At 38.0% G+C, this 17250-nt stretch overlaps 1 protein-coding gene across 3 annotated transcripts in view; it reads left to right on the top strand.

The window, feature by feature from the left end:
• The window catches only part of MAN1A1 (mannosidase alpha class 1A member 1), a 176839-nt gene that overhangs the window by 41351 nt on the left and 118238 nt on the right, over positions 1 to 17250 (top strand). For all 3 annotated transcript variants that reach the window (XM_015137511.3, XM_015137512.3, XM_077999321.1), the window contains exons 3-4: positions 7352 to 7448; positions 12272 to 12387. In XM_015137511.3, coding sequence (XP_014992997.1) covers positions 7352 to 7448; positions 12272 to 12387 — 213 coding nt within the window. The remainder of the gene's footprint in view (positions 1 to 7351; positions 7449 to 12271; positions 12388 to 17250) is intronic.

Raw genomic sequence — 17250 nt, 5'->3', positions numbered from 1 at the left:
AATCCCTTTTCCTAGCCAGGGGAACTGAGACACACAACACCTGGAAAATCGGATAACTCCCACCCCAATACTGCGCTTTAAGCAAACAGGCACACCAGGAGATCATATCCCACACCTGGCCGGGAGGGTCCCACACCCACGGAGCCTCCCTCATTGCTAGCACAGCAGTCTGTGATCTACCGGCAAGGCAGCAGCGAGGCTGGGGGAGGGGCGCCCGCCATTGCTGAGGCTTAAGTAAGTAAACAAAGCTGCTGGGAAGCTCGAACTGGGTGGAGCTCACAGCAACTCAAGGAAACCTGCCTGTCTCTGTAGACTCCACCTCTGGAGACAGGGCAATAACAAACACAGCCGAAACCTCTGCAGACGCAAACGACTCTGTCTGACAGCTTTGAAGAGAGCAGTGGATCTCCCAACACGGAGGTTGAGATCTGAGAAGGGACAGACTCCCTGCTCAAGTGGGTCCCTGACCCCTGAGTAGCCTAACTGGGAGACATCCCCCACTAGGGGCAGTCTGACACCCCACACCTCACAGGGTGGAGTACACCCCTGAGAGGAAGCTTCCAAAGCAAGAATCAGACAGGTACACTCGCTGTTCAGAAATATTCTATCTTCTGCAGCCTCTGCTGCTGATACCCAGGCAAACAGGGTCTGGAGTGGACCTCAAGCAATCTCCAACAGACCTACAGCTGAGGGTCCTGACTGTTAGAAGGAAAACTATCAAACAGGAAGGACACCTACACCAAAACCCCATCAGTACGTCACCATCATCAAGACCAGAGGCAGATAAAACCACAAAGATGGGGAAAAAGCAGGGCAGAAAAGCTGGAAATTCAAAAAATAAGAGTGCATCTCCCCCGGCAAAGGAGCGCAGCTCATCGCCAGTAACGGATCAAAGCTGGACAGAGAATGACTTTGACGAGATGAGAGAAGAAGGCTTCAGTCCATCAAATTTCTCAGAGCTAAAGGAGGAATTACGTACCCAGCGCAAAGAAACTAAAAATCTTGAAAAAAAAGTGGAAGAATTGATGGCTAGAGTAATTAATGCAGAGAAGGTCATAAACGAAATGAAAGAGATGAAAACCATGACACGAGAAATATGTGACAAATGCACAAGCTTCAGTAACCGACTCGATCAACTGGAAGAAAGAGTATCTGCGATTGAGGATCAAATGAATGAAATGAAGCGAGAAGAGAAACCAAAAGAAAAAAGAAGAAAAAGAAATGAACAAAGCCTGCAAGAAGTATGGGATTATGTAAAAAGACCAAATCTACGTCTGATTGGGGTGCCTGAAAGTGAGGGGGAAAATGGAACCAAGTTGGAAAACACTCTTCAGGATATCATCCAGGAGAACTTCCCCAACCTAGTAGGGCAGGCCAACATTCAAATCCAGGAAATACAGAGAACGCCACAAAGATACTCCTCGAGAAGAGCAACTCCAAGACACATAATTGCCAGATTCACCAAAGTTGAAATGAAGGAAAAAATCTTAAGGGCAGCCAGAGAGAAAGGTCGGGTTACCCACAAAGGGAAGCCCATCAGACTAACAGCAGATCTCTCGGCAGAAACTCTACAAGCAGAAGAGAGTGGGGGCCAATATTCAACATTCTTAAAGAAAAGAATTTTCAACCCAGAATTTCATATCCAGCCAAACTAAGTTTCATAAGTGAAGGAGAAATAAAATCCTTTACAGATAAGCAAATGCTTAGAGATTTTGTCACCACTAAGCCTGCCTTACAAGAGACCCTGAAGGAAGCACTAAACATGGAAAGGAACAACCGGTACCAGCCATTGCAAAAACATGCCAAAATGTAAAGACCATCGAGGCTAGGAAGAAACTGCATCAACTAACGAGCAAAATAACCAGTTAATATCATAATGGCAGGATCAAGTTCACACATAACAATCTTAACCTTAAATGTAAATGGACTAAATGCTCCAATTAAAAGACATAGACTGGCAAACTGGATAAAGAGTCAAGACCCATCAGTCTGCTGTATTCAGGAGACCCATCTCACACGCAGAGACACACATAGGCTCAAAATAAAGGGATGGAGGAAGATTTACCAAGCAAATGGAGAACAAAAAAAAGCGGGGGTTGCAATACTACTCTCTGATAAAACAGACTTTAAACCATCAAAGATCAAAAGAGACAAAGAAGGCCATTACATAATGGTAAAGGGATCAATTCAACAGGAAGAGCTAACTATCCTAAATATATATGCACCCAATACAGGAGCACCCAGATTCATCAAGCAAGTCCTTAGAGACTTACAAAGAGACTTAGACTCCCATACAATAATAATGGGAGACTTCAACACTCCACTGTCAACATTAGACAGATCAACGAGACAGAAAGTTAACAAGGATATCCAGGAATTGAACTCATCTCTGCAGCAAGCGGACCTAATAGACATCTATAGAACTCTCCACCCCAAATCAACAGAATATACATTCTTCTCAGCACCACATCGTACTTACTCCAAAATCAACCACGTAATTGGAAGTAAAGCACTCCTCAGCAAATGTACAAGAACAGAAATTATAACAAACTGTCTCTCAGACCACAGTGCAATCAAACTAGAACTCAGGACTAAGAAACTCAATCAAAACCGCTCAACTACATGGAAACTGAACAACCTGCTCCTGAATGACTACTGGGTACATAACGAAATGAAGGCAGAAATAAAGATGTTCTTTGAAACCAATGAGAACAAAGATACAACATACCAGAATCTCTGGGACACATTTAAAGCAGTGTGTAGAGGGAAATTTATAGCACTAAATGCCCACAAGAGAAAGCAGGAAAGATCTAAAATTGACACTCTAACATCGCAATTAAAAGAACTAGAGAAGCAAGAGCAAACACATTCGAAAGCTAGCAGAAAGCAAGAAATAACTAAAATCAGAGCAGAACTGAAGGAGATAGAAACACAAAAAACTCTCCAAAAAATCAATGAATCCAGGAGTTGGTTTTTTGAAAAGATCAACAAAATTGACAGACCACTAGCAAGACTAATAAAGAAGAAAAGAGAGAAGAATCAAATCGACGCAATTAAAAGTGATAAAGGGGATATCACCACCGACCCCACAGGAATACAAACTACCATCAGAGAATACTATAAACACCTCTACGCAAATAAACTGGAAAATCTAGAAGAAATGGATAATTTCCTGGACACTTACACTCTTCCAAGACTAAACCAGGAAGAAGTTGAATCCCTGAATAGACCAATAGTAGGCTCTGAAATTGAGGCAATAATTAATAGCCTACCAACCAAAAAAAGTCCAGGACCAGATGGATTCACAGCTGAATTCTACCAGAGGTACAAGGAGGAGTTGGTACCATTCCTTCTGAAACTATTCCAATCAATAGAAAAAGAGGGAATCTTCCCTAACTCATTTTATGAGGCCAGCATCATCCTGATACCAAAGCCTGGCAGAGACACAACAAAAAAAGAGAATTTTAGACCAATATCCCTGATGAACATCGATGCAAAAATCCTCAATAAAATACTGGCAAACCGGATTCAGCAACACATCAAAAAGCTTATCCACCATGATCAAGTGGGCTTCATCCCTGGGATGCAAGGCTGGTTCAACATTCGGAAATCAATAAACATAATCCAGCATATAAACAGAACCAAAGACAAGAACCACATGATTATCTCAATAGATGCAGAAAAGGCTTTTGACAAAATTCAACAGCCCTTCATGCTAAAAACACTCAATAAATTCGGTATTGATGGAACGTACCTCAAAATAATAAGAGCTATTTATGACAAACCCACAGCCAATATCATACTGAATGGGCAAAAACTGGAAAAATTCCCTTTGAAAACTGGCACAAGACAGGGATGCCCTCTCTCACCACTCCTATTCAACATAGTGCTGGAAGTTCTGACTAGGGCAATTAGGCAAGAGAAAGAAATCAAGGGTATTCAGTTAGGAAAAGAAGAAGTCAGACTGTCCCTGTTTGCAGATGACATGATTGTATATTTAGAAAACCCCATTGTCTCAGCCCAGAATCTCCTTAAGCTGATAAGCAACTTCAGCAAAGTCTCAGGATACAAAATTAATGTGCAAAAATCACAAGCATTCTTATACACCAGTAACAGACAAACAGAGAGCCAAATCAGGAATGAACTTCCATTCACAATTGCTTCAAAGAAAATAAAATACCTAGGAATCCAACTTACAAGGGATGTAAAGGACCTCTTCAAGGAGAACTACAAACCACTGCTCAGTGAAATCAAAGAGGACACAAACAAATGGAAGAACATACCATGCTCATGGATGGGAAGAATCAATATCGTGAAAATGGCCATACTGCCCAAGGTAATTTATAGATTCAATGCCATCCCCATCAAGCTACCAATGAGTTTCTTCACAGAATTGGAAAAAACTGCTTTAAAGTTCATATGGAACCAAAAAAGAGCCCGCATCTCCAAGACAATCCTAAGTCAAAAGAACAAAGCTGGAGGCATCACGCTACCTGACTTCAAACTATACTACAAGGCTACAGTAACCAAAACAGCATGGTACTGGTACCAAAACAGAGATATAGACCAATGGAACAGAACCGAGTCCTCAGAAATAATACCACACATCTACAGTCATCTGATCTTTGACAAACCTGAGAGAAACAAGAAATGGGGAAAGGATTCCCTATTTAATAAATGGTGCTGGGAAAATTGGCTAGCCATAAGTAGAAAGCTGAAACTGGATCCTTTCCTTACTCCCTATACGAAAATTAATTCAAGATGGATTAGAGACTTAAATGTTAGACCTAATACCATAAAAATCCTAGAGGAAAACCTAGCTAGTACCATTCAGGACATAGGCATGGGCAAAGACTTCATGTCTAAAACACCAAAAGCAACAGCAGCAAAAGCCAAAATTGACAAATGGGATCTCATTAAACTAAAGAGCTTCTGCACAGCAAAAGAAACTACCATCAGAGTGAACAGGCAACCTACAGAATGGGAGAAAATATTTGCAATCTACTCATCTGACAAAGGGCTAATATCCAGAACCTACAAAGAACTCAAACAAATTTACAAGAAAAAAACAACCCCATCAAAAAGTGGGCAAAGGATATGAACAGACATTTCTCAAAAGAAGACATTCATACAGCCAACAGACACATGAAAAAATGCTCATCATCACTGGCCATCAGAGAAATGCAAATCAAAACCACAATGAGATACCATCTCACACCAGTTAGAATGGCGATCATTCAAAAGTCAGGAAACAACAGGTGCTGGAGAGGTTGTGGAGAAATAGGAACACTTTTACACTGTTGGTGGGATTGTAAACTAGTTCAACCATTATGGAAAACAGTATGGCGATTCCTCAAGGATCTAGAACTAGATGTACCATATGACCCAGCCATCCCATTACTGGGTATATACCCAAAGGATTATAAATTATGCTGCTATAAAGACACATGCACACGTATGTTTATTGCAGCACTATTCACAATAGCAAAGACTTGGAATCAACCCAAATGTCCATCAGTGACAGATTGGATTAAAAAAGTGTGGCACATATACACCATGGAATACTATGCAGCCATAAAAAAGGATGAGTTTGTGTCCTTTGTAGGGACATGGATGCAGCTGGAAACCATCATTCTTAGCAAACTATCACAAGAACAGAAAACCAAACACCGCATGTTCTCACTCATAGGTGGGAACTGAACAATGAGATCACTTGGACTCGGGAAGGGGAACATCACACACCGGGGCCTATCATGGGGAGGGGGGAGGGGGGAGGGATTGCATTGGGAGTTATACCTGATGTAAATGACGAGTTGATGGGTGCAGCACACCAACATGGCACAAGTATACATATGTAACAAACCTGCACATTATGCACATGTACCCTACAACTTAAAGTATAATAATAATAAATAAATTAAAAAAAAAAATCCTAAAAATACTATCATATACACATTCTTTTGATTGTTGGAAGATCAATAATCTGATTCAGTAAAGGAAGATTTTGTTGCTGACTCATTAAAGGAAGGTGATGCAATGTGTTGGTTAATGCCATGGGCTTTGGAGTCAGGTCAGCTTGGAGATGAACCCTGGCACCTTGTCTATGGGAAAATGTGATGACTTTGACTAAAGTTGTTTTTTTAACTTCCAAGCCTCAGTTTCTTCATTTCCCTAACAATGGTAATAAAACATATTTCATAGGGTTGTAGCAGGAATTGGTTACAATACTAAAGTCACAGTATTTAGCAGAGTACTCAGCAGAGAATACTGATTCTTGGTAACTGTTGGTAATAATAGTGGTGAGTTAGGAAGGTAATTTACAAATTGGTTAAAGATGCTGATTGTTTTGTTCAGGAACGTATGAAAACTTTGTTATTAATAAAATGATATTGATCTCAATGAAGATTTTGAGTGGTAAATGGCCCATAAATAATATCTATAACTTTATGTGATGCTTTAAGATACTCTGAAATATGGAGCCAGATTGGAACATTTTCCAATTATGTCCATATTTTGATTACTGTTGATAATAAATTGGGGGTGGTGGCATGAATAAGTTATAGACAGTTGAAGCATCCCAACCCGTTTAAAAAATATGTGTACAAAAATAATTATGTGTTCTTTGAGTCATTGAAAAAAAATTATACAACTAATTTATGGCAGAGGGGTTTGGCTTTTAAAACCATTATTGGTGCATGGACCCTCAATTAGGAATATACTGGATCAATCTTCAGTTACATACATATACACACATATGTATCCAATTAAAGATTGATCACGTTAAAATAAACAAGCTTTTCCAAAATCTAGTCATGATCACAGTTTTATTTTTTATTTCTTGTAAATATTTTAAAATACTTCTCCATATAGTCTTGGTCAAGAAACATCAAAGTGATTTAAAGGGATAACCTGAATATTTATCTGTAAGCTGTGAGGTCAACAAAGTAAGAAGAACTTTGTGCAAAAATATGAATTTTAAAGATAGTCTTTGCAGAATTAATCTGTTATGAAAATGAACTAGATAAATGTAGACATGGTTCATACTTTTAAGATAAGCTAAATTCCTGTTGTTGGGAACTGACTTTTGAAAATGGTATTTGTATTAAATGGGATTAAACGAACTCAAAAAGAAAACTTTCCATTTGTAAACATAAAAGGGTAGTGTGTATGTGTACGAGCATGTTTATATGAGCATGTGTCTTCTGGTTTATATAATCATAACCCTTTCACTTAGTCATCCTTTTAACTAATGAATTTTAATGTTTCAGCCTTTGCTCTTCCATATATTACCTATTTTGTAGGAAAAACATCTCCATTCAAATTATAATCCTGTTTTTATTTTATTTCTCAGATGATGAAACATGCTTGGAATAATTATAAAGGTTATGCCTGGGGATTAAATGAACTGAAACCTATATCAAAAGGAGGCCATTCAAGCAGTTTATTTGGTGAGTAGATGTGCTTTGGTTTCTTAGTGACTTAGTAACTTCTCAGTAACTTAGTAACTTCTCCCCAATTGCTTCAGCTTATGGATGGTGAAGAAGTCTGTGTAATATGGCCCAGGCCATTTGGTTAGGAAACTTGCACACCTGATGGAATTAGGTAAGGATTGTGCATAGTGTGTCCTTCGGTTAGAGTAGTGGCTGCGTATTCGAATAACCTGCGTAACTTTAAAGAGTACTGATTCCTGGAGCATACTTATAAAGATTCTCACTTAATGTTTATAGGGTGCAGTATCAGGATTTTTGGCCTCTGGGGTGATTCCCACCATAGAAGCACTTGGTGGGCTGCACTAACTGCTTCCTGTTAGGTAAAAGCTGTGCCTTTATACATAAGCTGGGCAAGGCTGCCAGCCATGGTGATCTTCAGTGTATCTCAATTTTGGCTGTAGGTTTCTCCTGTTTGTACCATGGAAGAGAAAGTGAGGATGGATTAGGTTAATTGAACTTCCATTTATCCACTTTTGCACGCTTTATTGTATTTGGTTCCTGTAGCAGCTCTCTGTGACTGGTACTGTGGGTGTTAATAACATTCCATTGTGGAAGTAAGAAAGCTAAGTAACACAAGGGTTTCATGGATTCTTTGGGTCACAGAGCTGCCCAGTATCCTCCTACTGCACTTGATTTCTTTCTAATCCTTAAAAATTTGTCTGTAAGTAACAGGATGAAGGGAATACAGTGTTACTCAGGAACTTCTGAATTCAACAATAGAACACTTTCTATACTTTAACTGAAAATGTTAAATAATAGCAATTCACATAATAGTTTCAGTTCACATTTATTGAGCACTTACGGTGTGCCAAATGCCATTCCTGCATTATCTCATTTAGCCTCATTAAAATATAATTTTATAGGTGAGAAAAATGAGGCCCAGAGATTAGTTTTCCCAGAGATAGCCACCTACTAACTGGCAGAGCTGGGACTTGAACCCTGGGGTGGCTAACATTAGAGTCCATGCTCCTAATTCTGACATGTTGCTTTTCCATTTATTTAGAACCTTCCATGTGTTTGGCTTTACTTGTAGCACTGGTGATAATGAAAATAATACAAGTCTTTGCACAGGTCTTTACACAAGTATTTGCCTAGTACACAACATATAAAATGTAAATAGTGAATTATCAATGCACCAGGTGGTTCAATATATACTTTCATGAAGTTCTGAGGAAGCAGTAGGACCTCAGGTTGGGAGAAGGGCATTGCAGGGTTTGCAAGAACAGGTAGAAAGAGCTGGGAAAAGTAGAAGAAAAGAGACTGTTGGTCTATCAGAGTGACACAGTTTTGAGATGAATAGAGCCTGTACCTGAAGTAGAGGCAGTAGAAGTAATTCCAGACACTTCTAAAGTAGTGTTTTAGGATCCAGCTACCAGTTATCATGGGTAAGGGAGAGGTATGAATTGAAGAGAGAAACTCTGAAACTTCATGCAGAGCCAGAGGTCTTTATTTTTTCATTGTTTATTATAACATTTTTTGAAAAAATTATAACTCCATTTTGCTTTTATCTGTATAAAAGTCGTTCGTACCCTTAAGAAATCAGTTAATGTGTTAAATTGCCATAATCTTTGTCAGAGGGATTGTTTGGTTTTCTGTTAAAACATTTACGATTTTAAAATTTGTTATTGAACATTAAAAATATGCTAGGTCTCTTAGGCCTGACTTTTGTTTTTTGGTTTTCATTGGCTTTTTCAGTAAAAAAACACTTTTCATAATCAAGATAAGAACTTGCTCTTAGAAAAAGAGCTACAGGTATTAGCATAAGGAAATGAAATATTAATAATTCAAATGGTATTTAATCTCATTCCATCTTCAAATTAAAATAAGATGCATAATGATTTTCTTATTATAGAAATACCAATATAGGGGAACTTGTTACAAAGGCATACAAAGTTTTCATTTTTACAGATGAGAAAAACTTTTAACTGACTTCTTTAGCCCGCTTCTCAGTCAGATTTCTTATCTGTGTAATATGTAGTACCGTATATTCACTCAGCAAACCAGGCAGAAGTTAGGAAAATGTGAGTTCTTTACCACCTGGCTTCTTAGGAAATAGTGTTTCGTTTGAGATTAGTGATTTTGAGTTTTAACCCTAAAAACAACCTTTTTGGAGAAAGTATTAGGCATTATGAATCTTCTCCCAGTTCTGAGACATTGGGGAGCTCTTCAGGTCTGCTTCCTTCTCATGGTTGTTTCTCACCAGTTATGTTGAACCTTCCATCTTTTTCATAGACAAAGACTGGTTCCTTCCTAAACAACTTTAATGAATATAAAAAAGCATCTTAAATATTCGTGATCTCCCAATTCCATCTTAAACAGGAAACTAGAACTATTTATTTCAATATTTCGCTGGTAAAAAGATTTCAAGTAAAACTGCACCTCAAAGAGAGGTATTTTGTGCCCGACCAATTATTCTCATGTAAAGCTACAATACAAGAAATAAAAATATTAACGTAAGGCTGTTAATAACCTAGAAATGAAATGTCAATGAAAATATGAAGCTGATATCATATTTCAAAATGCCCACTTTAAAATATTCCCTCCAGTGTCTTTCTGAATCCATAGTTCTAGCTTCGAAAAAGTTAAAGGAAATTGGATTACAGTAAAACATGTCACAAAATGCAAGTGACTTCAGGTTTCTTTCTCCTTATCATTAGATAAAGTTTACAATTTTTATCTTTTTGAAAATCAAGTATTTTAATATCCTGTTATTTATAGTTTTCTAATAACTTCTTAACTTGGCATTTGAAAGGCATGTGCCAGTGAAATAATTTTCATTTATATTTATAGATTCGGTCTTGGATCATCCAGAATGTTAATTATATATAGGAAGTGTAGTGCCCAGTCTTTCAGCAGTCATTCATTGTGCACCTGAGTGTAGGATCGGCTGCCTGCCACTTGCACAGCCAATAACAAGGATGAAGTTCAGTGAAAGGAAAATGACTTTTATTTCCAAAACTAGAGGTGGCTGGCTTACTCCTCTAGAAACTGCTTCAAACTTGAGGCTGGGAAGAGGATCTTAAAAATGGAACTTGGACTGGGAGGCATATGGGAAGGGTGCCTGAGTGTAAGGTCTGCGTGTCTTGTTCTGGTGGCTTTCTCTAGCTATAGTCCACCTGGAGTGCAGGCTGATGTTGTATCAACAATGGCTGGGTTGCCGACTAACTGCCTTGAGGTAATCTCTGAAATTTTGCAACTGGGTCTCCATCCTTGATCTGTCACAAGATTAGTCTCTGGAACTTCTAAGTAAGCACATAATTAGATCCAAGTATACAATTACGTAAATGTTCATGGGGTAAAAGAGTGCATAGTGGGAAAGGGAAGGGAGTGAAGTTTCAAAGCATGTTTCAGGGGCATATTTTAAGACTAAGGAAAAAGGTTTCTACAGTTTGCTTCAAGGTTACATCTTGAGACTGGAAGAAAGGATGAAGAAAAACATTTTAAAATGCGTTTTGAAGCTGAACTACTCAATTACAATTGGGCATCATTGTCACAATTTCACAGGACACCATAAGGAATCTGGAGATAAGTAAGACGTGACTTGTTTGTTCTAAGTTTATAGGCTGAGTGCATCCCTCATGCCTCTAATTCCAGTACTTTGGAAGGCCAAGGTGGGAGGATTGCTTGAGGCCAGGAGTTTGAGACCAGCCTGAGCAACATACCAAGACTCATCTCTACAAAAAAATTTTTTTAATTAGCCAGGTATGGTGGCACACACGTATAATCCCAGCTACTCAGGAGGCTGAGGCAGGAGAATCACTTGTGCCTAGAAGTCTGGGGCTGCAATGAGCTATGATTGCGCCACTGTACTCCATCCTGGGGGACAGAGCAAGACCCTGTCTCAAAAGAAGAAAAAAGTTTATAGACTAAAAGATGCACATGTGTAGTTTTAATACAAGATAGAAGGTGATGAATGCCAGGGCAACATGAAGTCTCCATGTCATTGGAATTCAGAGGAAGTAAACCACAGAGATCAGGACTTGTAGAGGATGGAGGGCAGTTAGCATCAGTCAGAGTTCATACGGGGGTGAAATTTCATTTTAGAGTAATGTCTTCTTAGAACTATCACTAAACAATTTTAGATCTAATTATATTTAGAGTTTTGCACAGGTGCACTTTGATTACATTAGTCTTAATAAGTCTGTTGCTCCTTGGTTTTAGGCCTGTTCTTTTCTTGCTAGAGAATGCAATCACAGGCCGGGTGCAGTGGCTCACGCCTGTAATCCCGACACTTTGGGAGGCCTAGGCGGGTGGATCACGAGGTCGAGAGATTGAGACCATCCTGGCCAACATGGTGAAACCCTGTCTCTACTAAAAACACAAAAATTAGCCCGTCATGGTAGCATGCGCCTGTAATCCCAGCTACTCAGGAGGCTAAGGTAGGAGAATCACTTGAGCCCGTGAGATGAAGGTTGCAGTGAGCTGAGATTGTGCCGCTGCACTCCAGCCTGGGCAACACAGTGAGACTCCATCTCCAAAAAAAAAAAGGAAAGAAAAGAGAGAGAATGCAATCACAAATGAAATTTCTAAGAGAAATTTCTGAGACATTTATTTTTTATAACTCAGAAGAAACTTTAAAGAGTAGTATATCAGTCAATAGCCTGTGATAATTTTTGGTTTGGTGCCGTTTTATACTTTCATTGAAAGAATTTTAGACTATGTTTAATATTATTGCTTATTAATAAATCCAGTATTACCCTCTCCCTGTCTTAGGTGTGGTCAATTTACATATATTTTATCTAGCCAAAGTATTTTATCAAATATTTTTCTGCTATTTTCAGGTAATATCAAAGGAGCAACTATAGTAGATGCCCTGGATACACTTTTTATTATGGAAATGAAAAATGAATTTGAAGAAGCAAAATCATGGGTTGAAGAAAATTTAGATTTTAATGTGGTAAGTTAAATAAGAGTTGCTAATTCAGTCCTTAAATTTCAATTAACATGGATAAATTCTGTAATGGGCCCTATTATTGTATTGTAATGTACTCTAACAAAAATAATGCAACTTTAGATAGTACAAATATTATTATCTTATACTGTGTTCTTAAATTGTCCTCACTTACTACACAAATTTGTGTCTTGTTTTTTGGCAAAGTAAGGGTAAGAGAAAATAAATTAGTATTTATTGAGACCTACATGTGCCTAGTATTCTTGTTCAGTCCCACCACAATGCTATGAGATGGACATTAATTTCACACCTTTGTATATTAAACATCTGCACCTCAGAGGCTTACTCCAGACTGCACAGCTGGTTGTGTGTCAAGAGCTATGATTCTGATGTAGGTCCGTGGGGCTCCAGTGCTTATGCTTTTACACGGTGTCATGGTGTCTCCAGCAGCAGCAGCAGCGTTCATTTTCCCGTAAAGAAAGCTTCAAATTTTGTGGATCTTATACACCTCTCAGTAAAAACAAATTGATTATATATGTGATATACGTTCTTAAATTTTGTGTGCCATCGTTCTCAGCAAATATTTCAAGGCCCATTGTATACTGAGGGAAAGAGTCAGAATTAAGGATAGTGAATACTTCTAATACTTTTTGATAATTTCAGATGGGGAGGACTACATCTTATCAGCTCTGATTTGATAGTCGTTGTTTTACTTTATAATGATATTGACAACTTATTCTAAGAAAAGAAAACATGTAGGCCATGGAATTTTTTAGTCATTCACTTAAGTGTGCATTATCGGTATTTCTAATCTGAGACCACTTTGCAGAAATTCTCGTAAGTCTCTTGTCTGTTGGGTAAGCATTTGATAGTATCTGTAAATCCCAGTCACCATGCACAAGTAACATTCTGTATGTTGAAAGTGGACAAAGAGAATTTCTCGCTGTTGCCTCTGCTTTGTGGCACTCTTGCTCTCAGAGACCAAATGAGGACACCAGTGTTAGGCAGAATATTAAGGATCAGTAAAGCTAAGTATTTCCCCCATCTGTTTCAATTAAAAACTTACATAAATTAAAAGTTTAATATTTTGTTTCTACTCCCCTAATTAATTGCTATATATACCTCATTTGGGGCACCTTAAAGACAGGCAGATGAGTTTGTGTTTAATTTGCCTAATAATTGAATCTAGAATATAAAGGAGACCATATTCCAATCAATATTAAGGAACCTTGGGGATCAATGTGTTAAACCCTTCTATTTTAAACATGAGAGAACAGGCATGAGGAGCTAGTGATTTGCTCAAGGTTATGGAGCTATTTGATTAGAGTGACCTGTGGTAGTGCTGATATTGATAGAGCTAAATATGAAAAATTAAAGCACTGGAAAAAAACTGTTTCATTTTGGAGGCTTGCTTTCTTAATAATACTTCTGTGGGCCAGGCGTGGTGGCTCACACCTGTAATCCCAGCACTTTGGGAGGCCAAGGCAGGCAGATCACGAGGTCAGGAGTTTGAGACCAGTCTGGCCAACATGGTGAAACCCCATCTCTACTAAAAATACAAAAATTAGCCGGGCATGGTGGTGTGTGCCTGTAATCCCAGCTACTCAGGAGGCTGAGGCAGGAGGATCACTTGAACTCAGGAGGCAGATGTTGCAGTGAGCCGTGATTGCACCATTGCACTGCAGCCTGGGCAGTAGAGCAAAACGCCATCTCCAAAAAAAAAAAAAAAAATTTCTTTGGTTCTACCTTCTTATTAAAATCAGCTACCTACCTTCAAAAACCTGTAGGCTTATCTTTAGCTATATATGAGACCTATTGATATCTCTCTTTTCAAGAAAGGGTAAGGGAATAATAACTACATTCCTCTAAAACACTAATGATGGAAAACTGGAAAGCAAACTTTAATAACACTTGACTTATGAATAGTGTCCAAGTTTCTTACTGAATCTTGGACTTGTCCATCTGATAATTGTAGCATTGTTGCCCCAAACCTCCTCAAATATCATAGCAGTTTTTTTCTTTTCACAACCTGTGCGACCTGTGGTAGTCTGAGGAGCTCTGGACTTGGGGCCAGGGGTTGGGGTTGGTGGAGGATGAGGAGCAGTTCTATTTAAAATGAGTAAGTACAAAGGTAACAGACGAGATGTTACTATAACAGAAGGCAGTTGGCTGCCCTCAGACCACCACAGGATGTCTTCAATGTGTTCCATGGGTCCTGGGGACCTGGGAGAAGGAAAGATGAATTTAATAGGGGATATCAGACTGTGTAGAAGAGAAGAAGAATTTACTGGGCTTCCTTACTTGTAAGATGAAGGGATTCGACTAACACTGAGTTATTGCTAAGATACTGAACTTTGAAGTTTTCTTTGTTTATTTAAATTTTTATTTTATTTTTTAATAAAATTTCACTCAATTAGTATGCAGACTTTTGCATATATATTTTAGGCCTGTTAATGATAGTTTTGGGTTATACCTTTCAAGATATAATTTTAAAATATGTACAACTATTATGTATTTATAAAAATTAAATATATTTCAAAAAATTACAGCCACATTTCTCAAATGTATTTATTACACTATTTTCTTAATATAAGAGGTCTTGAAAAATATTTGTTGCAGGTCTCTCTTTGGGTATTACCATGTTTTCCTTTTAAAAAATATGTTGTCAACAACAAACAATGTTTCCCATATTAAAAATAGTAACATATAAATTCAGGAGAGGTATATTGATTTACTTTTCTAATCATTGTGTTGTGAAGTTTTTCAGCTTACTGTATTCTAGTTGGTTTTAATATTTCACATAAGAATTTGTCTTATATTCACCCATTCTATCCAGAAATCCAAATGATTATTTTTAAAATTACAGGATTTTTCTTCAAAAAAATTGAGAAATTTTTCTCATTTATATGGAGAAAGGAGAAATTGAAAAAGCTTTACCAAAAAAAAGAAAAATTATACTAAATAACATGTAGTATAATTCTAGCTTATAAATATTGTTACTTACATTTTAGTTAAAACTTTTTCCTGATAAGGTATTCTATTTGACAGTGTAAGCGTATTATTAAAAAAGTTGGCCAGGCGTAGTGACACACGTCTGTAATCCCAGCCCTTTGGGAGGCCAAGACGGGCGGATCACGAGGAGATCAGGAGATTGAGACCTTCCTGGCTAACACAGTGAAACCCCATCTCTACTGAAAATACAAAAAATTTCCCAGGCATGGTGACACGTACCTACAATCCCACCTACTCGGGAGGCTGAGGCAGGAGAATAGCTTGAACCTGGGAGGCAGGGGTTGCAGTGAGCCGAGATTGCACCACTGCACTCCAGCCTGGGCGACACAGAGAAACTCAGACTCAAAAAAAAAAAAAGAAAAGTTAATGCATCTAAATTCATTGCAAAGGGAAAATAAAAGCAAAACAAACACTATTGTTGAGAGTTGGCTTATCCTGTGGTGCTCCTAAGTATAAACAAATTTTATACTCAAGAATAAATTTGTTAATGTGAAATATCCAATTTATATCACTGAAAAGTGTAAAGTTTTCTATTGTTTTATACTGTAATTAACTAAAACTCATTTTCTTTTCATTAGGGCATAGGAAGTTGATTCATTTTGCATACTTGGTAGCACAAAGTTCAAATGACTTTAATAGCTGGCTTAAAATAAGTCACTGGGATAATATGTTCTGGGGAGTAAGGAGCAAGGAGTTCACAGAAGGAGCTTGTATTCAGTTCAAGTATCTGTAGAAGCACATAGATATTGGGAGAAAATCCTAAGTATTGACTCCATGAATAAGTTTTCTAATTTTAGCTCAAAGTAATCTTAGGACAAAGAATCTAAAACTGATTCTTGGTTGGTCACTCTTCATTCACTCATGTATTATTTACTAAGTATCTTCTAAGGATCAAGTATTTACTCTTACGGGCATTTAGTCTAGCAGGAAAAGTAGTCAGAGAACCCTAGCTAGTACCAGGCTATCTCGGTAGGAAAGAAATGAAAGAGGAAACTACTATTTGGCCAGGCGTGGTGGCTCACACGTGTAATCCCAACACTTTGGGAGGCCCAGGCTGGTGAATTTCTTGAGCCCAGGAGTTCAAGACCAGCCTGGGCAACATAGTAAGACCTTTCCCACCCCATATCTATTAAAAAAAAAAAAAAAAAAAAAAAACTCCAGCCTGGGCAACAGAGTGAGACTCTGTCTCAAAAAAAAAAAAAAATTAGTAGTTTGTGATACATACCAAGTATTATAATATGTGATTTTTTTCATGGGTGTATCTTGTTTAATCTTGTGACAAGCATACAGAGTAGTAACTGATATTTTTCCCTATACTTATAGATGAATAGGTGGTTAATTAGTCTGTCCCAAATTATGCAGCAAGATCTCAGGTTTGATGAACACAGTCTGCCTAACTCAGTGACCTTGTGTTTTTTTAATTGGAGAAGAAATGCAAAGAATTGAGAAATATATAGACAGCCAGAGAATTTGAGTCCTCTGAGGTTAGCCATGTCATCTTAATATTACAGTATTAATTAGAGTTTATTGTTCGATAGTGATTTGATAAATGTTTGTTAAATGAATGAGAAGTTAAGCTATCTTGTCCTACTTCCTGACAGCCTATGCTATACTCAGCTGGAAGAAGAGCTCAGGTGGAAGGGTAGCTGTATTGTGTCATCTGTTTATATAGTTACAGATGATCTGGAGTTCAAGTCAGCTGGTCTACCTGTTATTACCTAACCTATTTCCAGAACAGATTTGAGTGGCCCCTGACAACAGGAGGATCAGTTACGTAAGAACAAATGATCAAGGGTTTTCTATTTGGGTATTTCTGATTTCAATTGTGTTCTTTTACTGGCACTTAAAACAATGTTG

Source organism: Macaca mulatta, chromosome 4, assembly GCF_049350105.2.
Source record: "Macaca mulatta isolate MMU2019108-1 chromosome 4, T2T-MMU8v2.0, whole genome shotgun sequence".
Lineage (NCBI taxonomy): Eukaryota > Metazoa > Chordata > Mammalia > Primates > Cercopithecidae > Macaca > Macaca mulatta.
This window is presented reverse-complemented; position numbering and strand designations above follow the sequence as displayed.